The sequence below is a fragment of the Anabrus simplex genome, chromosome 2 (assembly GCF_040414725.1).
Source record: "Anabrus simplex isolate iqAnaSimp1 chromosome 2, ASM4041472v1, whole genome shotgun sequence".
Taxonomy (NCBI): Eukaryota; Metazoa; Arthropoda; class Insecta; order Orthoptera; family Tettigoniidae; genus Anabrus; species Anabrus simplex.
Window position 1 is genome coordinate 608,586,733 of NC_090266.1, and position 27,931 is coordinate 608,614,663.

General features: G+C 42.1%; 1 protein-coding gene across 1 annotated transcript in view; it reads left to right on the forward strand.

Moving 5' to 3' along the window:
* Window positions 1–27,931, forward strand: part of Mgstl (Microsomal glutathione S-transferase-like) — a 45,767-nt gene that overhangs the window by 6,943 nt on the left and 10,893 nt on the right. Inside the window, exon 2 of the mRNA XM_067140994.2 lies at window positions 26,143–26,222. Coding sequence (XP_066997095.1) covers window positions 26,143–26,222 — 80 coding nt within the window. The remainder of the gene's footprint in view (window positions 1–26,142; window positions 26,223–27,931) is intronic.

A 27,931-nucleotide genomic window follows, 5' to 3' on the forward strand; every position in this document is an offset into this window, starting at 1 on the left:
ACAAGTCGGACACATACGCTTATGACAACTATATTTTAATTCATCTATCAAAATCTAAAGCTGTTATCGTTAGGCAGATAAAACAAATCAGTGTGCTAAAACGCAAAAACATTCCTTCACTGTCCGGCTCCATGGCTAAATGGTTAGCGTGCTGGCCTTTGGTCACAGGGGTCCCGGGTTCGATTTCCGGCAGTGTCGGGAATTTTAACCCTCATTGGTTAATTTCCCTGGCACGGGGGCTCGGTGTATGTGTTGTTCTTCATCATAATTTCATCCTCATCACGACGCGCAGGTCGCCTACGGGAGGCAAATCAAAAGACCTGCACCTGGCTAGCCGAACCCCTCCTGGGATCTCCCGGCACTAAAAGCCATACGCCATTTCATTTCATTCCTCAACTAACTATATCTGGTAAAATTATTCCGTAGGAAATGTATGTATGTATGTATGTATGTATGTATGTATGTATGTATGTATGTATGTATGTATGTATGTATGTATGTTCAGTCTTCAGCCCTAAGGCTGGTTGGATCGTCAACAGCTCTGCCATCAGCTGTCATAGATGGCCTAGGCATCACTGAAGAGGCGTACTAGGGAAATGAGGAGTGAGGTAGTTTCCCATTGCTTTCCTCACCGAGCCAGAAGTTGCTATTACATATCAGTCTGCCAAGCCCACTGAAATGCATGCACCAACCGACCCTATGAGCAACATTTTCACACCATTCATAGCAGGGACTGGCTGCAGAAGGAATGGCATTACAACGAGCTAGCATCGCTCATACCTCAGTCACGTTCATATTGTCAAAGCCAAGGATAAGACAGAGACAGATCAATGAAAGTAACAAAATTGCTCTAGCCCATACCAGAAGACATAGTGCACTGTAAACACTAGGTCCTGCCAGCAAAGGCATTCCGTACGAAAACTCGGTTAGAAATCTAGGCGTTATTATAAATGAGTCTTAACTGGGGAGAGCACATTGCCAATGTCTGTAGAAAAATGTACGCATCTCTTCAACCTATATCATTAAAATATGCTGCCACTAAACATGAGAATTAGGTTTATAAATACTCTTATCCTCCCTATATTTTCCTACTGTGGCGTAGTATTAATTGATACCACGAGAGAACAACCAAACCGATTACACATTACAACGTGCCATGAACTCTTGTATTCGATTTATTTTTTCCTTGCGCTATGATGTTCATGTTACCCCTTATTATCGTCAACTATCCCTTCTAAAATTTGAACAGTATAGAAACCTCTACGGGGCAGTATTAATATTTCGAGTATTAAACGAGAATTTGCCATACTACAGGGTATTTTCTTTAGGGGGTTCAGCAGCTCCACTCAGAGCACGGCACGGCTGGCGCAATGACACTCGGTCGCTAGCCGGTATAATGCACGCTTTCCCTCTCCACTACTCACGGCAATTCACACTTATAGAAATCCATTTCTAGTGAAACTATTAGTCTAAAACCTACCTGGCATTACATTTGATGTTCAAAATGTTGTCCCTCAGCTGTCAAACACGCCTGACACCTCGTAAATAGATTTGCAGACACTCGACGAATCTCAGCTCTTGTGATGTTCGAAATAACGTTTGTAATGTTCTCTTGTAGTTCTTCTCTTGTGTGAAGATTGTTCACATACACTTTTCCCTTCAGCATCCCCCACAGGTAATAATCACAGGGATTTAAATCAGGGGATCTAGGGGGATAATTAACCATACGATCTTCGAAAACTTCCCGTATTACCTCCATAGACCGATTAGCAGTGTGTGCCGTTGCATTATCTTGCATAATGTAACCATTACTCCTTTCTTATTCCGTCAGCTCTTGAAAGAATGGTCTGAGAATGAGGTCTATATATCGATCAGCATTTATTGTTTTGCGGAAAAATATAGCCTAGGCCCTATAATTCTGCGAGCACTTATTGCGCACCAAACTCCTATTTTTACATCATGAAGTGGGCGGACATGCAGCTGGAGGGGATTTTCTGCACACCAGTAGCGATTGTTTTGACTATTTACATAGCCACTTAAGTGTAGCCATGCTTCATCACTATAAAATAAAAGTTCTGGGTCAACATACCCATCGTGAACTGAATGAAGCAACCAGTTACAATACCGAACCCTAGCGAAACTGTCAGGTCCTGTTAAATATTGGGCAGGGGTGGGTTGGTACGGTTTTGCTTTTAACATTGTTGCTTTGTGGGCAGAAGATAATGACACATTAGCTTGTACGGCGAGACGCGACAGGGATTTTGTTGGAGTTCTTTCCAAAAGAGCTCCTATTTCGTCAAGCTTTTCCTCTGTTAAAACGGTTCCTCTCCTGCGTGATTTCTTGTTAAGAATGGACCCGGTGGTGCGGAACTTCTTTACTAATCTACGTACCGTACTCCTATGGGGAGGGAGGATTCCAGGAAATTTGCGAATGAATCGAAAGCGGCATTCTGTATAAGAAGAATGCTTCGCATAGCACAACACAATGAATTCTTTTTTTTTTTTTGCTAGTTGCTTTTACGTCGCACCGACACAGATAGGTCTTATGGCGACGATGGGACAGGAAAGTGCTAGGAGTGGGAAGGAAGCGGCCGTGGCCTTAATTAAGGTACAGCCCCAGCATTTGCCTGGTGTGAAAATGGGAAACCACGGAAAACCATTTTCAGGGCTGCCGACAGTGAACACAGTGAATACACGCTGTTCTACTGTATACATCACTCGTTAAACACACGATTAGTATTCCTACAGAAACTACGCTATTTTAAAGCGAGCACATTGAACACGCTACCAATGCCGCAGATGAACTGAACTATTGCTGTGTGTGAAGCAATGGTTATTAGTGATGGGACAGTCGATTCATTTTACTGAATCGATTCATTTGATTCCGTTGACGTTACTGAATCGATACAGTGATCCGATTCACGGCACATTAGAGTCATCGCTCCTACTGCATCTGTGTAGTATGTAATGGTAAGAGAGCAGCAACAGTATTCATTGTTCGCTGCTGCCATCTGGTCTTCGTACTATGAACTCCTTTCTTAGAAAAAATATGCTAGTCACTCTAATACATCGAAGGTTTCTGGCGACGCAGGATAGGAAAGGTCCTGGATTAGGAAGGTAGCAGCCATGGCCTTGATTAAGGTACAGTCCCAGGATTTCCTGGTGTAAAAATGGGGAAACTACGAAAAACCATCTTAACGGCTGCCGACCGTGGGATTCGAACCCACCATCCCCCGAATGCAAGCGCATAGCTACGCGATACTAAACGCACGTCCAACTCGCTAAGTCATTTTTGAAAATATGTATTTTTCTATCAGCAGAGGATTTTTTTAAATCGTCATATTTTGTATAGGCTACCCGAGATGTACAGTAGCCCACTGGTTTTCTGATTCAACATACTGTTGGTTAAGTTATTGCGTCAGTCGGCTCACTTACTGTCCACATATTATTGAAGTCTTGTGCAACGATGTGACATACGAACTGAGACAATACTGAGCCATTCTTCCCAATATAAAACAGGTACTTTTGAGCGGTCATGAGCATGACTCATAGTCATAGGGCAGGCTAGAGTCGAGTTTAATTGTCAATAATACTAAGATTCATTAAACTAATAAATAGTATAACCTAATAGCCTACCTACTTACTAGCTACTTTAGAATTATGTTTTGACTACCTTTCTAACACTGAAAATAAATCCATCTATTATTTAAACCTCCCTGTAGGAAGAGGACAGTGAATGCAAGTGGGTATTATTTTCAAATGAGCTGAGCTCGGAAGTCCATTTAGCGTACGATTCTTTCAGCGTACCATGGCTCTGTATGTATTGCTTCAGAGGAAGCCCGGCTCTCCGCCAGTGTCCACTGTCCAGTGAGCCGATAAGGAGCCGTGTGTATCTCGTGTCTCACTGGGCCGCGCTCGTTCACGATTCTTACGATGTGTCATGATTCACTGTCTCGCTGCAGCGGAAGCTCGGCTCTCCGCCAGTGTCCAGTGAGCCAATAAGGAGCCGTGTGTATCTTGTGTCTCACTGAGCCGCGCTCGTTCACGATTCTTTCGATGTGCCATGATTCACTGTCTCGCTGCAGCGGAAGCTCGGCTCCCCGTCAACGTCCAGTGAGAGCGCCACTCAGCACTGTCCGCTGGGAGTAAGCTGAATCGTGTGCCGTGAGTTCGCCGTTCCTGTGAATCGATTCACTCGGACACTTGAATGAATCGATACACTGCTTCGAATCATGCATTCAGTAGCCAACACTAATGGCTGTCGCTACCGTACTCCATTAGATCATCGTAGTCGGTCATATCTCTCTGTAAATGAGTCACCCGGCCGCGCTATCGCCTTCCGTGCGTGTTCTCCTGACGCACGGAGCAGGCCATAAAAAAGACCCTGGTACTTAGCTTCACAACTGAATTTCCTTTCCCCTTTCCACCATCATAACACACGCTCCGGCAGCACACTGGTTATTCCTCTCAGTAGGTCAGCAGCAAAGCCGTTCCTTTGTTGCTAATAGAGCTAGAATATGGAACTCTCTCTCCCCCATAACATAAGAGCAATTAAAAGCTTAAATCCCTTTAAATTGTCTTGCCGTGAGCATCTCCTTAATATGTGTCATTGAATGAATCTTGTGAATGTACGTTTACTGTGCTTATGTAGTTTATAATATTAAGAATATTGTGCTTATATTTCGTCTTTTGTCCCATGTTACTCTAGTTTGTAATGGTAGTTTATAAGATAAGATTAAGATTATTTATTTTGCTTATGTTATTTTCGTCATGATTCTTCCAGTTTGTAAGAAGCCTCCGTGGCTCATGGGGCAGCGCGCCGGCCTCTCACCGCTGAATACCGTGGTTCAAATCCCGGTCACTCCATGTAAGATTTGTACCGGACAAAGCGGAGGCAGGACAGGTTTTTCTACGGGTACTGAGGTTTTCCCTCTCATCCTTTATTCCACCAACACTCTCCAATAGCATGCCATTGATCATTCATTAATCATTGCCCCAGAGGAGTGAGACAGGCTTCGGCAGCCGGCACATTTCATATCCTCGCCGCTAGATGGGGGCTTCATTCATTCCATTTCTGACCCGGTCGAATGACCGGAAACAGGCGGTGGATTTTCATTTTTTTTCTAGTTTCTAAGATAAGATTATAAATATTTCCCTCATATGTACGATGCTAAAGAACTGTGGTTACCGAGCTCGATAGCTGCAGTCGCTAAAGTGCGATCAGTATCCAGTATTCGGGAGATAGTAGGTTCGAACCCAACTGTCGGCAGCCCTGAAAATGGTTTTCCGTGGTTTACCATTTTCACACCAGGCAAATGCTGGGACTGTACCTTAATTAAGGCCACGGCCGCTTCCTTTCTACTCCTAGCCATTTCCTGTCCCATCGTCGCCATAAGACCTACCTGTGTCGGTGCGACGTAAAGCACCTAGCAAAAAAAAAAAAAAAAACTGTGGTTAAGTGTAAGAGAGGATCATGAGTCCTAACTTCGCAATTTATCACTCAATTGACTAAGAACATTTCTTGGACTTCTAATACCCCACTATTAATAAAGGCAAATATGATAATAATAATAATAATAATAAGAAGAAGAAGAATAGGGTGCTCGGGAATGTCTTGTAGGCTATACACTACTAGAGCTTGTAGAGCGGACTAAGTAGATAATGTTTTGAACCGGAGCCCATGTCCGGAAATGTAAAGTTTCTGTACTACAGGTACAATAATGTCAAATCCAATATTTCCTACTTCTGCGGGATGAAGGAGCGACAGTAATTTAATTGGTTGTGTGTGTCCAACTCTTGTCCCGTTTCTCTACGGGTTCGGGGATGAAGAGGAATGAATCTTCGTAGTTTGTGCGCCCGGACGCTTTTCCTGACGTCAACCTAATCAGAGGAGGTAATGAGTTGCGATTCAGTTAGTTACATTTCTAATAAAGCAACATTCACTTATTTGGTAACAATGTCTAGTCAAGACAAAAATAAAGAAACTTGTTCATTCGTCCCATAACCGAGTGGAGTGGCCGCGCTACGGCTATAGAGCCGACCTCTGAATTCGGGAGACGGGTGGGTTCGAATGCCACCGCCGGCTGTCGTGAGAATGATTTTCTGTGTTTTCTCATTATCACTTCCATGCTAATGGCGGGACAGTTCCTATTCATAGGCCACAGCCAATTCCTTCCGTCTCCTTACCCAATTTAATTCGCCACCATTCACTTCATCTTCGTTACTGTTGTGTACAAAAGCAAACACTCGTACAAACACGAACTTATTCTTATTGATTCATCATTTTACAAGTATTCATTCACTTTAAATTGCACTGAAACTAAAGGTTGTTCTCGCTGGTACCCATGAAAATCAACTATGTACATTATTTACAAAATGATGCTTATTAGTGGGAATGACTGTTGTCAGTTCCTGAGTGTGCTTTAAGTCAGAATAATATTCTCGTCTTAAAGCACACGAAATCAAGAGTAAGGAATTAAGTCCTTCTGTACAATGTATAATGGGACATAGAATACGGTATGTCACGAGTATGCTGAAGGCAAAGTTCAGTGAGAGGGAGAAAGGGAATGGCTCCTTCCGAGGTTACGCTTGTGCGTGCAGAGGTGAAACCTCACGACTTGTATCAGTCCACCTGTCCAGACCACATTTTTAAATAGGGGATACCCTACGTGGCTAGAGTACGGTGTAGACAGGTCGGCGTACGGCAATGTGTCGCAGCTTTTTCTCTTATGCGTTGACCCCTTGAATGTAGGCCTAGATTTTAAAAGTAGGGACCTTGGGGAATACTCGACCAAAGCGCTGATTGACGGTTACCGGTTACGTGACTGTGACGTCACAGCGCGTGCTGGCTCTGACTGGCTGGAAGCGTGCCGTCAAAGCGCGGGAAATTTGAAAATTGGGCGTGCCCGTTAGTTGATTACTGCACCGCGTGGGGGTGGGTGCTGCTCCCTGTCGGACGATTTTAAAACTAGGGCGGCGATAGCGCGGGAACCGAACAAGGCTTGCCAACCTGACAAAGGGCGTGCCAACCTTACAGACCTAAGTTTGATGCCCATAAGAATGCAAGCGTAAGTTTACAGGCTTAACCTAACCGGACAAGATGACCTCTATTCTTCTTCTTAGGGGCCATGGTTCAGGGCGACCTCAGGGTCTTGGTGCTGAACTTGGAATTCTGAACAAGATGGTGAGTATACATTGTTCTTAGGGGACGAAGGAGTTGGTGTAAGGGCTAATACATATGCATTGCTTATATAGGGCTAACTATGTAGGGCGACCCTAGGGATTCGGGGCTGAGCTTGGAATTCTGAACAAGATGGCGACTAAACATGGTTCGTATGGGACTAAGCGATATTACAACGTTCTGGGCAATAGTGTAAATTTAGCCTTCTCTAGAAATTTCTCCTGTAGTGGTCTATGCGCCGAACGATTGTGTCGCTTACCATTCTAACAGGAAACAGACCACTCTCTCTCTGGAGATGTTAGTTATGGTCTGTTGCTGGCAAAACGACAGCGAATTTACAAAATCGATATGGCGCCCGAAACTCGACTCAAGAAATGTCGTATGGCTTTTAGTGTCGGGAGTGTCCGAGGACATGTTCGGCTGGCCTGGTGCAGGTCGTTCGATTTGACACCGGTAGGTGACCTGCGCATCGTAATGAGGATGAATTGATGATGAAGACACCACATACACCTAGCCCCCCTGCCAGCGAAATTAACCAATGTTTGTTAAAATACCCGACCCTGCCGGGAATCGAACCCGGGACCCCTGGGTCCAAAGGCCAGCACGCTAACCATTTAGCCATGGGAAGTAAGTAACCTACACGTTCACTGTACAGTGTAATGTTTTCGAGTTTCTGCTTGCAAGCATCTGGATATCGACGAGGCCTACCTCTATAATTTTCTAAATAACGATAACATTTAACGTTCGTTCTAAAGGCTAAGTGAGCGATGTCATAATCGATTTCCACAAAGGCAGCCACGGTTCGAATCTCAGTCAATGCACAGGTAATATTCGAGTTAAGTCACCTCATTCTTTGCAAGTATCTTTACGTTGCACCGACACAGATAGGTCTTATCGCGTCGATGGGACAGGAAAGGGCTAGGAGTGGGAAGGAAGCGTCCGTGGCCTTAATTAAGGTACATCCCCAGCATTTGCTTGGTGTGAAAATGTCATTGTCATTAGTACGGCCAATACTGTTGTAAAGGCTTCCTTCTTGGCACCCTACTATAGTGGAGAACATGACGAAACTAGAGGGAGTTCAACGCCGAGCAGAACGACGCATTACTCAACACGGTCTTTTATATACAGCCAGGTCACTGTCTCCCATATCAACCCTCTGTAAACAAATAGATATTGCTTTCCAGAGAAAATCCCTCGCAGGTAACATTCATATAAACTCTTTCAACCGCTTACAGCTGAATTATCGTTTCTCTCAATGAAGTCGAGGTGTGTCCCCTTTCCCACCATTTACAAGAACGGCATCATATCAAAGTGGCTTCTTTAATCGTTCTGCTCGGCTGTAGAATGAACTCCCACCACACATAAAAGAATTACCTGCAGAAAAAAATTGTAAAGAGGTAAAAAAAAGGATGTATATATAACGAAACTTTCTGTACATAACATAATTTTTCTACTGTGTGAATGTTCAGTAGGAGTGGGAGGACGGATGTAAGTTTATGGGATCCCGAGTGAGTGAGACTGTGTGTGGGTATGAGTGAGTCGGCCTAGCTAAAGAATGTGGGGATTCTAGAGAGAGAGAGAGAGAGAGAGAGAGAGAGAGAGAGAGAGAGAGAGAGAGAGAGAGAGAGAGAGAGAGAGAGAGAGAGTGTCGATTTACTTGAATGTTGAACAGGTCTTGTGAGTATTATGTAAATATGTCTATGTAAATACGGTAACTGTATATAAGCACACTATGCAGAATGTAATTGTATATTTGAATATTGTAATTTTAAGTGGGGATGGAGGCAATTCCGTGTATGTGGGGCTATGCCCTTTCTCCATTCACCATCCCTAAATTGTACCTACAATTAGTGGAAAATAAATATTAATAATAATTTTCAGGGCTGCCGACAGTGGGGTTCGAACCCACTATCTCCTGAATACTGGATACTGGCCACACTTAAGCTCGGTGAAGTCACCTCCTAGTGGAACGACCTTCCCGTAAATCTGGAGGTCCCATACCTATGATCCGGTTATCAACAGTCACGCGAAACATGCTAGCTTATCTATAGTACGCGAACGTTTTCTTGAGCCCTGAGCTCCATAGTAATGAATGGGAACTAGGGCTCAAGAAAACGTTCGCGTACTATACTTGCGGCCTCAAAAGAGATACCAAAGGAGTCAGAATTCTGTCCTACATGAGTTCTTTAACCTGCCGGAAGTTTACAACATTGAGGATGCGCATTTAAACACCCTCAAAGACACCGATCTCAGCCGGGATCTATCCTCATAATTTGAAAACTGAACGACGACTACTATAAGTTACCATTAACTCCTATTTGCAGCGAAAGCAGAAGCCTCTTCTGCTTCCACGCCTCTTAATCCTTAAATCTTTAAATAAAGAATTGGTGGCGTTCAAGACTAAAATTCATGACCGAGCTAGTTCGTCGTGCGGTTAAGGGCGCGCAGCTGTGTGCTTGCATTCGGGATATAGTGGGTTCAAACCCCAATATCGGCAGCCCTGCAGATGGATGTCCGTGGTTTCCCATTTTCATACCAGGAAAATACTGGGGCTGTACCTTAACTAAGGCCATGGCCGCTTCCTTCCCGTTCCTAGCCCTTCCCTATCCCATCGTCGCCATGAGAACTACCTGTGTCGGTGCAACGTAAAGTAACTAGTAGCCTAAATTTAAAAAAAAGAATAATCGTGCACAACCTGTTTCAGTTTATTCCTCGTATCCACTGTGAGCAGTCCTCTCCCTGCCATCACCTCTCACAAACGACTGTTAAAAGGAAATTTAATTAGATTCACTTGGTAAGTTTAATGTCACTAGTGAGCATAGCTCGCGTGCCCTCTAATTTCTCCGAAAGGCTTTTACTTAATTTGGGAGCTACTAAGCCAAAGCGGTATGATCGTGCTTGATTCTCACGTCTGGCCAAACGTTGGTTCGATTACTCGTCAGAAAATAAGAAATTTTGAAATGTTACTAGTACTTCTGGCGTAGTACATGGTCCTGGGGCTCATTCAGCCAAAAATTACAATGCCTAAGATTACGGGTTAATTTTTAGGGGAGAAAGTGCTAACCACTGCGCCCCACTTCCAAGGAATTCTCAGTAACTCGACTCCGTTGATTTTAACGAAACTTGGTGAGCAGCATCGTCTCAGGTTCAGGATATTAAACACCCCATAGCACTACAGCCCTGATAAGCCTTGGCCTACCGAGCGACTGCTGCTTGGACCGAAGACCTGCAGATTACGAGGTGACACGTTGAACCCATAATTCTACGATGAGAAAATTATTTTTTTTATTCCCAATATTTATTTCAGCTACAAGCTACTTTTTGAGAGCAGCCATGTTTTTATTTCAAGAGTCTGGCTGTCTCGTGGGAACGAGCTCCCCGTGTCGAGCAATACCGTGAAATACCGGGACACTTCGGTGGACTTCGAATATTGAACAATTTATCAAATTCAAGAAATTCTTCATAACGAGAGATTTTGGCGACATGGTAAATCCAAGAATAAAGAATCTAAATTATTCTTAAACCATATGTGAAGATAGAACCCCCAGGGTAAAAATAAATGCAGTTAAGTCCAGAGAAGAATTTGCGTCCGGCTCCCGAACTAGCGACACGTGCCAAGGCCGATGGATGAAGAAAATGCCGCGAAACGCCCGGGCAGAAATAATTAACTTCGCCTGTTGCGAGTATGGGAAAATATGAAATTAACACCGTAATGAATCGTAAGTCTGTCCGAAGTTATGGAACAAATTTCAAGAGATTTGGTCAAAGGGTTGCGGAATTAGCATATTGTGCAATCAAGCCTCGTGGAAAGGGTAGCGTCCTCCCAGAGGGTATAAAAGAAATCCCCCTCCGTATATTTTACACTCTCTGTCTGGTTGTTGGAACGGCGAAGCTCACGTCACTCATCAGCAGGAAAGTGCGGAGATTTGTTCTCCAAGTAACTCGTTACATATTCATGTCTATGGTTCAAATATAATATTAAAGTAAAAGATGATAGAAATTTTCTGAGCTGCCGCTGATGGAAATCTTGAAGGATTACAGATTTGGGTAAATAAGTAATTGAGTTTCTCTCTGTATTCAGTGTGTGCGTCTAATATTTGTCAAAGAGAAGTCTGAAGGTTGGCTGCGAGGTCTGGTTTCTTATCTGTTTGGAACACCTGGCCCTTAGTAGGGTGAGTGAAAGCAGAATCTTGGAACACAGTCGCCGTTGCCATTTGAGAAGAGTGCTCGTCGCCTGTTAAACGTGTTGAAAGTGCGTTGTTTGCGGTGTCAATCGACCCCGAGTGTAAATTGTTGTGTAATTTAAGTTATATATATATAAGAAGATGACGACAAATATAACCATGGAAGGTTAGGCACAAAGCCTGCTGGCTAGATGCAGCCAGAATCCAGGATGATGTCTACGAGTGCAGGTCTGTGAATATCTTTGTATCAATGTTGTAGTTAGAATATTGTTTGTCCCAACCATTTTCAAGGCGTGTGTCGGGTTGATATTTAATAATGATCAGGCGAAGGTATTCCATTTTTGGTCGTCGTGTGAAACTCTTCAGTGCTGTAAAATTCACGTCGAGAAACTATAAAATGCGAAGTTTAAATATTGTGTTAATATTCTTTGAGGTATTGTCCAAATTGAGAAAAATTAGGAACGTGATAACGATCATGGTAGTCGTGGTGAATGTCTTAATTTCGAATACAGTTTGAATTCAGAAAATATTTGTCGAAATAATAATAATAATAATAATAATAATAATAATAATAATAATAATAATAATAATAATAATAATGTTTACCGCGGGATAAAAATTTTCTATGTTAAAAGTGGATTTAACAGTTATGTTCAATATGGTTTGCGTGTGTCTCAAAATCCAGCGAAATCTGATAAAGTTATGTTTTAGTCACGGGAAGTAAAATTTTGTGACATCGTGTATGTCGGTGATACAGGAAATCACGGTGTGTTGTTGTATTCCTGAGGTCCGAAAGTTGTAGTAAAAATAAATGAAAAGTTGTTTGTCACGAGAGGATTGAGATTTGAAAAGTCTTGGAACATAAGAAAAAGGATTGTGTCGGAATTTTGATATGTTGAGATAATGTTGAAGGCAAAGGAAGCCTGGTTTTTATGTAATGCCGCCGTGAGAAGGCGATGAGAATTAATTTTTGAGACAGGCTATATATTTGTTGATGCCGAAGAATTTTTGAGACAGGCTGTATGTGGCAGGCTGTAGTATATTCCGCTAACAATCCGGAACAAGCTGACCAGGAGAAGGTTGGTTCGAGATGATTATTGTGTAAGGCACAGTAAAATTTCAAGTTAAGGTCCCAAGTGAAAAACAATTTCTGGTGAAGATTGTAACTCTTGGTAGTTAAATCCAAGTGACTAGTTTACGTAAAGTCAGTATAATGAATATTATAGTAATATGACCTCAAGGGTAGAAGAGCATTCTGAATACACGGTTGGTGTTATTTGACTGTAATGACAAGTTTCCAATCAGTAAATTTCATAAAATTACGAGACGATAATTTATCATTAAATCGGAAACATTGAGGGATGAGATATTTGCCGTTATTAAAGCGAGAGTTTGGCTATGAAGATTCATTGAATTTCACTTCACTGGATAGTCATGGATATGGATATTTGGAATTATGAGATGGTAGGCGATTTGAGGGCTTCATCCTAAAATTACAGCGTGGATTTTTGTGGTGGTGATGATCATTGTTTGGCGATAGTCACGTAATGTTAGATGTGTGTTGGAAGTCACTATTATTTTTCCAAACTTCATTGCGCATGCCGAGATCGTGTTTGAGTTGTGGACTGCTTGCCACGCGTTATTTAATTTCAATTTCACGTTTTAGTAACAAGATAGGGACTTAGTTGCATTTCCCGACTTGCGATCATTCTGTGGCAAGATTCGTTTCATTGTGTTTCAACAAGGTTTACAGCTAAAATATCTAAGAGTGTGTTTGAAGTTACGATTTCGCCTGATATGCTAGAGGAAGCGTATACGATCCAATTTCCGCTCGACAATAGATTTAGGACGTCACATGTTATCCTAGGAGTATATCGATGATGAGACGTCCTAGTTCACGCTCAACGATAGGTTTCGGAAGGTGTGTGTGTACATAGGGGTTAGTGTTAGGGTGTGCAGACATTTGGTAGCCCGACGATAGGTCTGGGATGTCAGCTGTATATACTCAAGTCTTAGATTAGAGGTTTTTGCGAAGTGACTTGAGCGATGGCAGTGTCTGCAGTAGGGTATGCAATGCGAAGAGTGTTAGCTAAGTAATATTGATGCCAGGTTTGCGCGCAGCCCTTTACCAGCTGGAAGGTGTTTACCTAAGATTTTTTTTTGCTAGGGGCTTTACGTCGCACCGACACAGATAGGTCTTATGGCGACGATGGGATGGGAAAGGCCTAGGAGTTGGAAGGAAGCGGCCGTGGCCTTAATTAAGGTACAGCCCCAGCATTTGCCTGGTGTGAAAATGGGAAACCACGGAAAACCATCTTCAGGGCTGCCGATAGTGGGATTCGAACCTACTATCTCCCGGATGCAAGCTCACAGCCGCGCGCTACCTAAGATTATGGAACCACTAATGGCACATGAGGGTTGTCCAATATTGGATGCTGAGTTAATGGTGATTGAATATTTATTGCAGGGCGCCACGCGTGTTTGAGTTCAATGAACTTCAGTATTTTATTTTACGGACTTAATTGTTTTGCCGTTCTGACGTCCGTTTGCTTTGATAGTGTGCGTGTTGACACTCAACGTATTAGTGTGAGACTTGAGTTACGAATGCGGGATCGATTCGTCAGCCGGTAATATATTTTATTTTCAATTTTTGTCGTTCATTCATTTTTATACGTAATTGAGTGTGGTCAATTGATAACTTTGTAGGTAGTGTGTTGGGACAAACAATGAGTAGATGGATCTGTGATGGTAGTCATTGTTAAAAAAGGAAAGAATTCTACGTTTTATTTTATTTACCATGTGGACTTGTAATTTTATTAAGCGTAACGTAACCATGTATAACCTGAAAGTTGGTTTTATAATAATATTTTTCAAGTGAGTTACCACTTTTTAATTAACTTCAGTGTTTGGCATTTCTTCTAAATGCGTGATGAATAAGTGTTTCCTGCATTTCGCAGTTTTGTTCCTTCAGAACGACGTAACGTAAGATACTCTCGGATCGTGTTTGTTGTTGGTTCCTTCTGAACAGCTGTTTGGGTGATGCACGTTTCAGCATCGGGATCATTTTACACTGACTGACAGAGCAAATGCAACACCAAGAAGGAGTGGTTCGAAAGGGATGAAAGTTGGGGAAAAAACAGAGACGGCACGGACGAATAATTGATGTTTATTTCAAACCGATATGCAGGTTACACAATGCGCACGGCATCGACTCAGTAGGATGTAGGACCACCGCGAGCGGCGATGCACGCAGAAACACGTCGAGGTACAGAGTCAATAAGAGTGCGGATGGTGTCCTGAGGGATGGTTCTCCATTCTCTGTCAACCATTTGCCACAGTTGGTCGTCCGTACGAGGCTGGGACAGAGTTTGCAAACGGCGTCCAATGAGATCCCACACGTGTTCGATTGGTGAGAGATCCGGAGAGTACGCTGGCCACGGAAGCATCTGTACACCTCGTAGAGCCTGTTGGGAGATGCGAGCAGTGTGTGGGCGGGCATTATCCTGCTGAAACAGAGCATTGGGCGGCCCCTGAAGGTACGGGAGTGCCACCGGCCGCAGCACATGCTGCACGTAGCGGTGGGCATTTAACGTGCCTTGAATACGCACTAGAGGTGACGTGGAATCATACGCAATAGCGCCCCAAACCATGATGCCGCGTTGTCTAGCGGTAGGGCGCTCCACAGTTACTGCCGGATTTGACCTTTCTCCACGCCGACGCCACACTCGTCTGCGGTGACTATCACTGACAGAACAGAAGCGTGACTCATCGGAGAACACGACGTTCCGCCATTCCCTCATCCAAGTCGCTCTAGCCCGGCACCATGCCAGGCGTGCACGTCTATGCTGTGGAGTCAATGGTAGTCTTCTGAGCGGACGCCGGGAGTGCAGGCCTCCTTCAACCAATCGACGGGAAATTGTTCTGGTCGATATTGGAACAGCCAGGGTGTCTTGCACATGCTGAAGAATGGCGGTTGACTTGGCGTTCGGGGCTGCCACCGCTTGGCGGCGGATGCGCCGATCCTCGCGTGCTGACGTCACTCGGGCTGCGCCTGGACCCCTCGCACGTGCCACATGTCCCTGCGCCAACCATCTTCGCCACAGGCGCTGCACCGTGGACACATCCCTATGGGTATCGGCTGCGATTTGACGAAGCGACCAACCTGCCCTTCTCAGCCCGATCACCATACCCCTCGTAAAGTCGTCTGTCTGCTGGAAATGCCTCCGTTGACGGCGGCCTGGCATTCTTAGCTATACACGTGTCCTGTGGCACACGACAACACGTTCTACAATGACTGTCGGCTGAGAAATCACGGTACGAAGTGGGCCATTCGCCAACGCCGTGTTCCATTTATCGTTCGCTACGTGCGCAGCACAGCGGCGCATTTCACATCATGAGCATACCTCAGTGACGTCAGTCTACCCTGCAATTGGCATAAAATTCTGACCACTCCTTCTTGGTGTTGCATTTGCTCTGTCAGTCAGTGTATAACTTAAGGGTGTCATGAAATGACAATACATGGTGGAATTTTGTTTTCAATTGTGAATGATGCTGTTAACTTGTAGTGAACACCATGATTTCCAATAATATTTGGCAACCTATCCAAAGCAACTGATAGTCAATTTGGTTCGATTAAGGGTCCATTCGGCGGGTGTTCCCATATCCGACAGGGTATTTGACTGGTGGATAACATTAGTTAAGAGTAAATCCGGCATTCTACTTGTTGAAGGTCAGATTTTCCACGGATCGTGTGGATTAATTCTCAGTTATCGTTTGGATTAATAGGTACCCGATTTTCAGGTTTTCTTTTCACTTTTTCAGTTTCGCTGTCCACTAATCTGTGAGATTTATACTTTTCTCCGAAGAAAATTCTTCGATATTGTAATCAATAAAAAATAACGCTATGCAATGTGACTGCGTTTGAAACATTTAATAATTTTTTGATCAAGGATTTACATACATAAAAAAAATTTGTGTGCAATTAATTGATTCAATAAAAGTTAGTAAGCACATATTTGCTCCTCTTTTCAAGTAGTTAGGCTCTCTTCTGAACCCCATGGTTTGGTTAAGATTGTGACGGAATTATTCCCGCAACGACCCCAAGATTTAAGAGTTCAATATTGCTCTACTGCAGCAGCTGTGGCCGACCAACGATGGAATGGTAAGTCAAGGGTTCAACATGGTCAGCGAAACATATCTTCTCGGTCGTTGTTGTTGGGTTTCTGGACCGAGACAGGTATCACACCGTCAGATAGTTCTTAAATTGCTCTCACATAGGCTGAGTGGACATCGACCCAGCCCTCACATCAGGTAAAAAACACTCACCTGGCCGGAAATCGAACTGAGGATTCCCCGTAAGAGTTAGGCTCGCTACCCCTAAACGACGGATTCATCAATAATAATAATAATATTATTATTATTAATAATAATAATAATAATAATAATAATAATAATAATAATAATAATAATAATAATAATTTCGTGCGGCTATATCTAGCCGGGTGCAGCCCTTGTAAGGCAGACCCTCCGATGACGGTGGGCGGCATCTGCCATGTGTAGGGTAACTGCGTGTTATTTTGGTGGAGGATAGTGTTATGTGTGGTGTCTGAGTTACAGGGATGTTGGGAACAGCACAGAAACCCAGCCCCCGGGCCATTGGAATTAACCAATGAAGGTTAAAATCCCCGACCCGGCCGGGAATCGAACCCGGGACCCTCTGAACCGAAGGCCAGTACGCTGACCATTCAGCCAACGAGTCGGACATAATAATAATAATAATAATAATAATAATAATAATAATAATAATAATAATAATAATAATAATACCGAGCTAGAGGCCGCGCGGTTAGGCTGCGCTGCTGTAAGCTTGTCGGCAGCCCTGGAGATTGTTTTCCGCGGTTTCCCACTTTCGCACTATGTAAATGCTGGGGGATGTACCTTCATTAAGGCCTTAATTTAGCTACCATCCCGGCATTTGCCTGGAGGAGAATTGGGAAACCACGGAAAACCACTTCGAGGATAGCTGACGAGAGAATCGAAGACCCCTCTACTCAGCTGACCTCCCGAGGCTGAGTGGACCCCGTTCCAGTCCTCGCACCACTTTTCAAATTTAGTGACAGAGCCGGGAATCGAACCCGGGTCTCCGGGGTTAACAGCTAATTACACTAACAACTACACCCCAGAGGCGGAATTTAAAATGAAGTCTAGAAAATATAGCTTCTAAGTATTCATCGTCAGAACACGACAGATGCGTGATTGAGAAGGGAGAGATAATTTATCTGTGCGCTCTGAGGAGAAACACCCGCGCGAGATAAGGGCCTGTTGAGAAATATGTTTATTTATCGCAAGGGATAACTCGCGGGGCAAGTGTTACCAGATGTACGGATTTTTCCCTACGCGAAGGTTCTAACACTCTGAATTTTGTGTGGGAAATTTTCAACAAAAATGGTTAAATCATAGGTACTTGACGTACTAAAACATTTTTAAATGTGTAAATTTATTAACGTTCCAGCGTTAATGCATTTTTTAAACAACTTTCTGAAAGTTTTTTCTATAATGTGGGCTACGTTTTAGATAATGTGTGGTAAAGTTGTTGCTTGTGTAAATCCCTTCAGTTCGATCAGCGGTGCTGACTCGGCGCCTCACTGGTGCGCTGTTGGCTGCTAGTAGCTGCTAGTACTGTAGTTGTGTGTTTTACAGTAAGTTCATTTCGATGAGTTGAAAGAGTGTTATTTATTTGCATGTTAATTTAGTTTATTTTTTGTATTAATGTTCTTTCCTTTACATCCCACTAACTACTTTTACGGTTTTCGGAGTCGCCGAGGTACCGGAATTTAGTCCAGCGGGAGTTCTTTTACGTACCAGTAAATCTATCGACACGAGACTGACGTATTTGAGCACCTTCAAATACCACCGGACTCTTGTGCTTCGACCATTCAATTCGCGCGGCTGTGAGCTTGCAATCGAGAGATATTGGCTTCGAGCCCCACTGTCGACAGCCCTGAAGATGGTTTTCCGTGGTTTCCCTCTTTCACACCAGGAACACTCCTGACCCTTTCCTATCCCATCGTCGCCATAAGACCTATCTGTGTCGGTGCGACGTAAAGCAACTTTTAAAGAAATGGTTCGCGTGTTGCCCTTTGGTTCTATGGGTCCCGGGTTCGATTCCCGACAGGGTCGGGAATTTTCCCCATAATTGGTTAATTCGTCTGGCGTCTTCATCATCATGTCATCCTCATCAAGACGCGCAGGTTGCCTACGGGAGTTAAATCAAAAGACCGGTATCTGGCGAGCCGAACTTGCCCTCGGACACTCCCGGAAATAAAAACCATACGCTATGCCATTCCATTTCATTAGTACCATAAATGCCACCTGAAGAACAGTAAGGCCCGTCTACACCTAAAAAGTTACGTGAAAATATGAGACAACATTCACAGATTGAAAAAGCATGGTGAAGACAAGCATTTTTAATAAAAGGGTTGGAGGAAAATAGATTTTGGGGTTGACTCATTCCTCAAGAATATACATTTAAAGATAGGTGCATGCATGTGTTAAAGCTATGTATTATACATGCCAGTAAGATTGAATGCTTGTTGTTGTTGCAATTTGCTTTACGTCGCACCGACACAGATAGGTCTTATGGCGACGATGGGACAGGAGAGGCCTAGGAATGGGAAGGAAGCGGCCGTGGCCTTAATTAAAGTACAGCCCCAGCATTTGCCTGGTGTGAAAATCAATCAATCAATCAATCAATCAATCTATCTATCTATCTATCTATCTATCAATCAATTAGTCACTACTGATCTGCATTTAAGGCAGTCGCCCAGTTAGCAGAGTCCCTATCTGTTGTATTCCAAGCCTTTTCTTAAAAGATTGCAAATAAATTGGAAATTTATTGAACATCTCCCTTGGCAAGTTGTTCCAATCCCTTACTCCCCTTCTTGTAAACGAATATTTGCCCTAATTTGTCCTCTTGAATTCCAACTTTATCTTCATTTTGTGATCTTTCCTACTTTTAAAGACACCACTCACAATTATTCGTCCACTGATGTCCTCCCACGCCATCTCTCCACTGACAGCTCGGAACATACCACTTAGTCGGGCAGCTTGTCTCCTTTCTACCAAGTCTTCCCAGCCCAAACTTTGCAACATTTTTGTAACGCTACTCTTTTGTCGGAAATCACCCAGAACAAATCGAGCTGCTTTTCTTTGGATTTTTTCCAATTCTTGAATCAAGTAATCCTAGTGAGGGTCCCATACACTGGAACCATACTCTAGTTGGGGTCTCACCAGAGATTGATATGCCCTCTCCTTTACATCCTTACTACAACCTCTAAATACCCTCATAATCATGTGCAGAGATCTGTACCCTTTATTTACAATCATGTTTATGTGATTACCCCAATGAAGAGCTTTTCTTATATTAAGACCTGGGTACTTTCAATGATTCCCAAAGGGAACTTTCACCCCATCAACGCAGTAATTAAAACTGAGAGGACTTTTCTTATTTGCGAAACTCATAACTTGACTTTTAACCCCCTTTATCATCATACTATTGCCTACTGTCCACCTCACAACATTATTGAGGTCATTTTGCAGTTGCTCAGAATCTTGTAACTTATTTATTACTCTGTACAGAATAACATTATCTGCAAAAAGCATTATCTCTGATTCCACTTCTTTACTCATATCATTGATATATATAAGAAAACATAAAGGTCCAATAATACTGCCTTGAGGAATTCCCCTCTTAATTATTAAAGGGACAGATAAAGCTTCGTCTATTCTAATTCTCTGAGTTCTATTTTCTAGAAACATAGCCACCCATTCAGTCACTTTGTCATGTCCAATTGCACTCATTTTTGCCAGTAATCTCCCATTATCTACCCTATCAAATGCCTTAGATAGGTCAATCGCGATACAGTCCAATTGACCTCCTGAATTCAGGATATCTGCTATATCTTGCTGGAATCCTACAAGTTGAGCTTCAGTGGAGTAACCTTTCCTAAACCCAAACTGCCTTTTATCATGCCAGTTATTAATTTTACAAACATGTCTGATATAATCAGAAAGAATGTCTCTTCAAAGCTTACATACAACGCATGTCAAATTTACTGGCCTGTAATTTTCAGCTTTATGTCTATCACCCTTTCCTTTATACACAGGGGCTACTATAGTAATGGGAAACCACGAAAAACTATCTTCAGGGCTGCCGACAGTGGACTTGGAACCCACTATCTCCCGGATGGGTGCTCACAGCTGCGCGCCCCTAACCGCACGGCCAACTTGCCCGGTCTTAACCATGTTAACATATTGGGGTCAGGATATTTCAAATTAGGATAAGGTGATATTTTATAGTGTACAACCAATACTTTATGCGCATAAACAAAATAACTGGTACTAAAATTCATACTAGGGGAAAATATAACATAGTCGGTAAAACGTAGGGAAATTTCGGCGGCTCTTTATGTACAAGTTGTATTTCTCATCTGGCAACACTGCCCACGGCCAGGAAACTAAAATAATCTTCAATCGTGAGAAGCAGGCCTAATTGATTAGTGGTAGTTGTATGTGTTGTGAAAGTGAAAAATGAATTTTAATGTTAGTTGCAGTGAACTTCATAACAAGATTCGGGAGAATAAAAATTATTCCCGCGCGTGTTAAGAAGAAAGATTACGGCAACATATCTCACTAACAAATTCCAATTAAATTCTGGCGAGAGTGTCGAGAAAACAATGTATAATAATATAAGAGACTGTTTTTTTCTGCCTTATTTTGACCAGTGGAGAAGGTATCACTTCTTAGAAAGTGCTTTTTGGAAGACGTATTCAGACAGGTTGAGAAAAAGAAATTATGATTTCAATTCCGAACATGCCAGGCTCTCCAAAATTAGAAGATCGATGCCGTCCTTCAAAACAATTTGAAGAACTAACGGAGAGAAGCAAACGGCTTAAAGACCTAAGGGAGAGTGCTACTTCATCAGAGCTTGCCCATGTGACGGCTATGAATTTAAAGGCAGTAGCAGACTATTCATCAGCCAAACTATTAAGAGAAGCCACCACGACTACACCATCAAGGGGCAAAAGAATGCACGATGCATGGAAAAAGACGACAAACAGTCTACAAAGATGTCAGTGGAAGAAGCCTAGTTAAAGTATAATTAAAGCGAAGTTGTCCAAGCACCAGTAGGCCTATGTGACAATGAGAAGGTTAGCTAATAAACACAACCACGACTTATACCCTAGCTATTATGATATTTTGAACGCTAAAGCGGCTACTTACCCACAAATGGTAATAATTAAAGAAATCGAATGTCAAGTGACAATACAAAACTTGCTGGACCACACTTTCTCTAGAATGTTTTCAATGTTACCAGATGAGAGTGATTAGAACTGTACATTACATTACAAAATAAACAAACCTGGGCGGAATCTGGAAAGGAGTGACCAGAGCTTATTTATGTCATCTGTCGAGGCTCTGCGCCTCGTTGGCATTTTCTTGTCTGAAAATTTCTAGAACGCTTGGTGTCAGAAGTAACATTCTCCAAGCTATTAAAGTGCAGAACTCACATTCTCCATCTGTAAGTACCAAAAGTCACATTCTCCACATTATAAAGTAATTTTTCCGACTTATGTATTGAGTACGATATGAAACAACATTAAAAACCACATTGTGTAGCTACATTATAATTTTCAAAAAAAAAGTTTTAAAACTTTGTTTCATTGAAGTTAGACGTTTTTCATGTCTTCTATAAAATCTGCTAAATTGGAGAATGTGACTTTTGCAGTTAGGCACTTCATGTCTTTTAGTGCCGATAGTGTCCGAGGTAGCGATGGTCGAACCAGTTCATTCGTATGAATTACTTCACTCATTCACACTCTTTACTCTGAATCGTTCAAATGAAGTAGTTCGTTCATGAAGTAATGGAGCCTGACGAAGCTGCTCGCTATGTCATTCAGCAGCGACCTCGTTCAGAGTGTCATAATAAGTTACTTAATAATATTACCAACAGATGGCAGACATATGGCAGGAATGAAATGGCAAACCTTTACTGACTAGTGTGTCAATTAAGGTCTTGTTTATTACTTTTTACTGTCTAGTGTGCCATCGGTTATTTTCCTTTAGAATAATCATGAAACCCACAATCTGACTTCACTTAGATATCATATAGCATTATATATGAATCCATTCGACTGAATGTTTCACGATTTTTTATTTTGCAAACGTCACTGAAAATTGCATTTAAAAACATTTAAGTTTTAAGGATAAGGTATATTTTTTCTTTAACCTAATGAAATTTGTAAAAATTATGGCCATATAATTAATTGAGGCATACTTCTTTATTGAAGCGTAATATTAAAATATGCTGTGCATCTAGATTTCCAACCTGTTTATTACGTGTCAAAACATTAAAATATGTTAGTATGTTGTCTGACGTGCCACAGAAGTCGTGTTTGCGTGTCAGAGATTCGCCATCCCTGCACTATGGCTTACATCTAGATCAGGGCCTCTCAGGGTGCGTGCACCAGTGCATTGCTCTGTGCACGGTGCAAAAGACGACTTCGCTAGGTTGACTAGAGTGCAGACCCCCACTCCTCGATTTGGAGCAATAGTTTTCCCCACTTTATCCACGCCTGTCTCGCTCGCTCCGCCTGTCTCCCTCTTGCTCACTTGCTCCATAGCGCTCCAAATCCGAGCCGAGTTGAGCCGAGCTTAGACGAGTGGGACCGATGCACTGTGCACAGGAACTCTGCGCCTCAGTTTGCACGCGTGAGATTTTGGGCGTTTGAGAGGCTCTGATCTACATAATAGTTGATAAGGACAAGGGAAAGATAAACAGAGAAGCCTGTCTCATAAAAGAAGGAAATACGTGTAAGAATACAGTTGATAGGTAGGATGGGACAACTGCAATCCTCAGACCACAAGGCAGGTTTCGATTAATGGCAATATGGCCGTGGATGCGGGCCAGGCGTAGGTTAAATGTCATCGTTGATACGAGCTTTAAGTAATAATTGTGGAATAGGTATTTCGAGTCCGCTTATGATCGCACTTCGTGATTTTCAATACTAATAATAATAATAATAATAAGAAGAAGAAGAAGAAGAAGAAGAAGAAGAAGAAGAAGGAAGTATTTGTGTCGTCAGTTGCTTTTACGTAGAAGCTTAAAATACCTGTAGGTTATTATTTTGTATTTGAACGTGTTACCGTATAGGTTATGTGTTTGTTTACCATTATGTTTGAATGGTGGTGTTATAATTATTGGTGTTTACTTAGAACATAGTATGCATATATTAGGCTAACATGGATCGATCGTGTTGTGTACATCTCTGCAGGTCAAATTACGCAAATTCTTCGGGTATGTCTGCCCTCACCGAAGGATAAAGTCTTCGAGAGGTATGGATTCGGTGCATTGATGGGGAGAATTTTGCTCTAAATAATGAAATTGTCGCGTGCATCAAGTATTTAATCTCTAAGTTTATTGTCCGCAAAAATATTATGTTTTCCCGTTGAGAATAGTGAACCCATTCGCATCCCTAGGAAATATCTTAAATTCTCACCTGAGGCCTGTCTAACCGTATTCTACAATCAGCTTTGGCATAACATTAATTTACCTCAAAGAAAAAAGTGCCCTAAAGAGCATGAACAGCAACTGCCTCTGAGAGACGAAGAACCATTCAAACGTTTGTGTGAAGAAGATAAGACAGACATTTTCAGTCTTTTGCGACAAAAATGTGAGTTCATTTAATGTGATTGTGAAAGATTATAGTGTTCTCAAGAACTAATGTAGATATCCCATCGATATGAAAGTGACGAGTGTCCTACAAGTGCAAGTGTGTTATAAAATTATTGCTGTACTAGCAGAAAAAATAAAATTTATATCAGAATGTTAAGGATAAAACGACCTAAAGTGTGACAGATAGAGAAAATATGAAATTCTGATGTCACCTTGGTAGTTATGAAGAGAGTAGTATTGAAATGAGTGACAGTCTCTATTTTGGGGAACTTTCTGAAAATAAATCCCTTGTTTTAGCCTTGTGTTTTGAAAGTAATATTAATAATTCAAGTGTGATGTTCCTTCGACAAAAGGTATAAAAGAGTGTGTAAAATTTCTGACCAATATTTTAATCAATAATTATACGATCTCAAATGAAAAGAAAATATCAAAAGAAATTGCCAAGAAACTTCAAAAGCAGGGAACCAAGAGGAATTGTTGTATGTGTGTAGTGCTAGTTTTAGTCAACTTCAGTATTTTGATGGATCATGTATAATAGGTAGACCTCGGATTTTTAGGTGGTAATAGGTTAGAATGCAAAGTAATCTGGTTCGTAGAAAATGTCGTGCAACCCTTTCTTCCATAATGTAGCAAGGGTAACATAAATTACAGGAGTTCTATAGACTGTACCCCTAATGCCTATGCAAATCTCAAACCATAACCGTTATACAGGGTAGACTATACTTGTTACTTGTTTCAGTAACTTTGCATTCTAACCTATGAGTACCTAAAAATCCGGACTCTAATAATAGGATAATGAGCATGCTGTCATAGTGTTAATAACCGGAAAACTAATTATTTGTTTGGTGTTGTGTCGATTTTATCTTAAATCCTTATTCATGTTTTAAATGAAGTGAAAATTGTTAGGTGTTGATAACTTGATGTTTGTTGTGATGCAGTTTTATTTTGCCGGTCATTTAACGTCGCACTAACACACCGAATATTTTCGGCGACGGAAGGATGGGAAAGGGCTTGGAGTGGGAAGGTATCGGCTGTGGCCTTAATTAAGGTACAGCCCCAGCATTTGCCTGGTGAGAAAATGGGAAACCACAGGAAACCATCTTCAATTGTTGTGGGCTGCCGACAGTGGGGTTCGAACGCACTATGGATGGAAGAGGTTCGAATCCCACCATCGGCAGCCCTGAAGATGAAAAACCCCAGGGCGCCACGTATATACAATGTAATCGAGGTTAGAATATATCACTTACCAGATTATTGACATCGAACCATTTCATTGGATTGCGATGCCGTGAAAAGGCCTTCTAGTTCTTCAGGGGAAAAGTGAACTGGAAAATCAGCAGCTGTCAATACTTCTTTAATGAACTAATGTTTTAGACATGACTAAGCAAATCAAAGAGCAAAGCCATGAAGGCCCTTGGAGGGGTGGAAGGTAAAGGCTTCCACTATCCGTAACCTCGGCACTTGGTGGGGTAGAGTGGTTAGCCCTACGCCCGGCCGCCTTTGCCCCAGGAATTAACCCGGTACTCATTTTTGGTGTAGGCTGAGTAAACCTCAGGGCCATGTGCACCTCCGGAAGTGGAAATCTTGTTTCTTAAATTTTTCGACTTACTGACGGGGAATCGAACCCACGCCCTTCCGGGTGAACCGAGCACTCCTTTACCGCCTCGGCCAGGCAGCCCCTTTTAGACATGACTCTGTTCGTAAAACCATGGCAGCATTGCAATCTTTGCTTGCATTTATTCATTTAGACGGAGGAGAAAGGTTTATAAATTGAAATACTAACTTGCGGTAATATCTGTAAATCTATAATATTCATAAATTAGATCGACGTAATTACACTGGATTAAGGGGCTTTCAAGATCATTATGGTGTTTATGATACGCGGAATTATATCATTCATTACAAAGTTGTTTTTTCTGTTTATTATTATGATTATTATGATTATTATTATTATTATTATTATTATTATTATTATTATTATTATTATTATTATTATTATTATTATTATTATCTTTTATTCCATATTTTGTTCTTTATTCCTACAGGTGTTCGCTAATCCCGAAGATGCCGTTGGATTGAAGGGGAAGGTGAAGTTTGACCATCCTGATGTTGAACGTGTCAGAAGGTATGGTTATTTGAATTAGAAAAAAGACGTAACATTGTCATTGTGAACAAAGAAACTATCGACACAGAAAATACTAACAACAGTAGCAGTTTGCTTTATCCTTGGCTCAATGGTCAGTATACTGGCCTTCGGTTCTGAGGGACCCGAGTTCGATTCCCGACTGAGACGATGATTATTTATTATTGCGTGGATAATTCCCTTGGCAGCTGGATTGGGTGTTTGTTTTGATACACTTCTCTTCATATACACACAAAACATCACCGTACTAATTACATAACTGAGCGAGTTAGCCGTGCGGTTAGGCTCGCGCAGCTGTGAGTTTGCATTCGGGAGATAGTGGGTTCGAACCCCACTGTCGGCAGCCCTCTATATGGTTTTCCATTTTTCACACCATGCAAATGCTGGGGCTGTACCTTAATTAAGGCCACAGCCGATTCCTTCCCACTCCTAGCCCTTTCCTATCCCATCGTTGCCATAAGACCTGTTAGTGTCGGTGCGACGTAAAGCAAATTGGATATATAACAGAATAACAGAACTAGCTACCTTGGAATCATCAGCGTAAGAGCGTTGAAAGTGTAGCCACTAGGCCAATTGACCCCACAAGATGGCATTGTTGTAATTTGTAGATTGTTTGAAAGTAATACCTATCTATTAGACGAAAGTGAGTTAGAAGGGTTTCAGACTTCAGGACATCGTTGGTGATGGTTACAACACTATCCGTTATGACGTCTACCGTGACTATCCTGTTACTGGGATTTACTCAATCGGCAGACACGAGGATCCCTTGGTGTGGACCGTTCGTGTGAACAAACCAACATTAATGACATAAGAATACGGGATGATTAACAAGGCATAAATAACAATCACAAAAACAGTGAAGTGGCATTTGTTATAAAATAATGAATTTCAAATAAATCAATCAATCAATCAATCAGTCAACCACTATTGATCTATTTGGGGCAGTCGCCTAGGTTGCAGATTTCCTATATGTTGTTTTCCTAGACTTTTCTTAAATTATTGCAAATAATTTGGAAATTTATTGAACACCTCCCTTGGTAACTTATTCCAATTCGTAACTCCCCAACCTATAAACGAACATTTGCCCCAATTTGTTCTCTTGAATTCCAACTTTATCTTCATATTTTGATCTTTCCTACTTTTAAAAACACCACTCAGACTTGTTAGCCTAGTAATGTCATTCCACGCCATCTCTCCACTGACAGCTCGGAACATACCACTTAGTCGAGCAGCTCGTCTCCTTTCTTCTTCCCAGCCCAAACTTTGCAACATTTTCGTAACGCTACTCGATCAAAATTTCTCTAAGTTATCTTAAAATAAAGTCTGATCCATTAAATTAACACAATTAACTATCACGTTGATTTAAATAAATTAATCGAACAAGTCTTTGTCCCAGACAATTTATTTATTTTTTCAAGTTGCTTTACGTCGCACCGACACAAATAGGTCTTATGGTGACGATGGGATAGGGAAGGCCTAGGAGTGGGAAGGAAGCCGCCGTGGCCTTAAATAAGGTACAGTCCCAGAATTTGCCCGGTGTGAAAATGGGAAACCACGGAAAACCATCTTCGGGGATGCCGACAGTGGGGTTCGAATCTACTATCTCCCGAATACAAGCTCAGACCTGCGCGCCCCTAACCGCATGGCCAACTCGCTCTTTGATTCCCCAATTAATACACACACAAAATTAT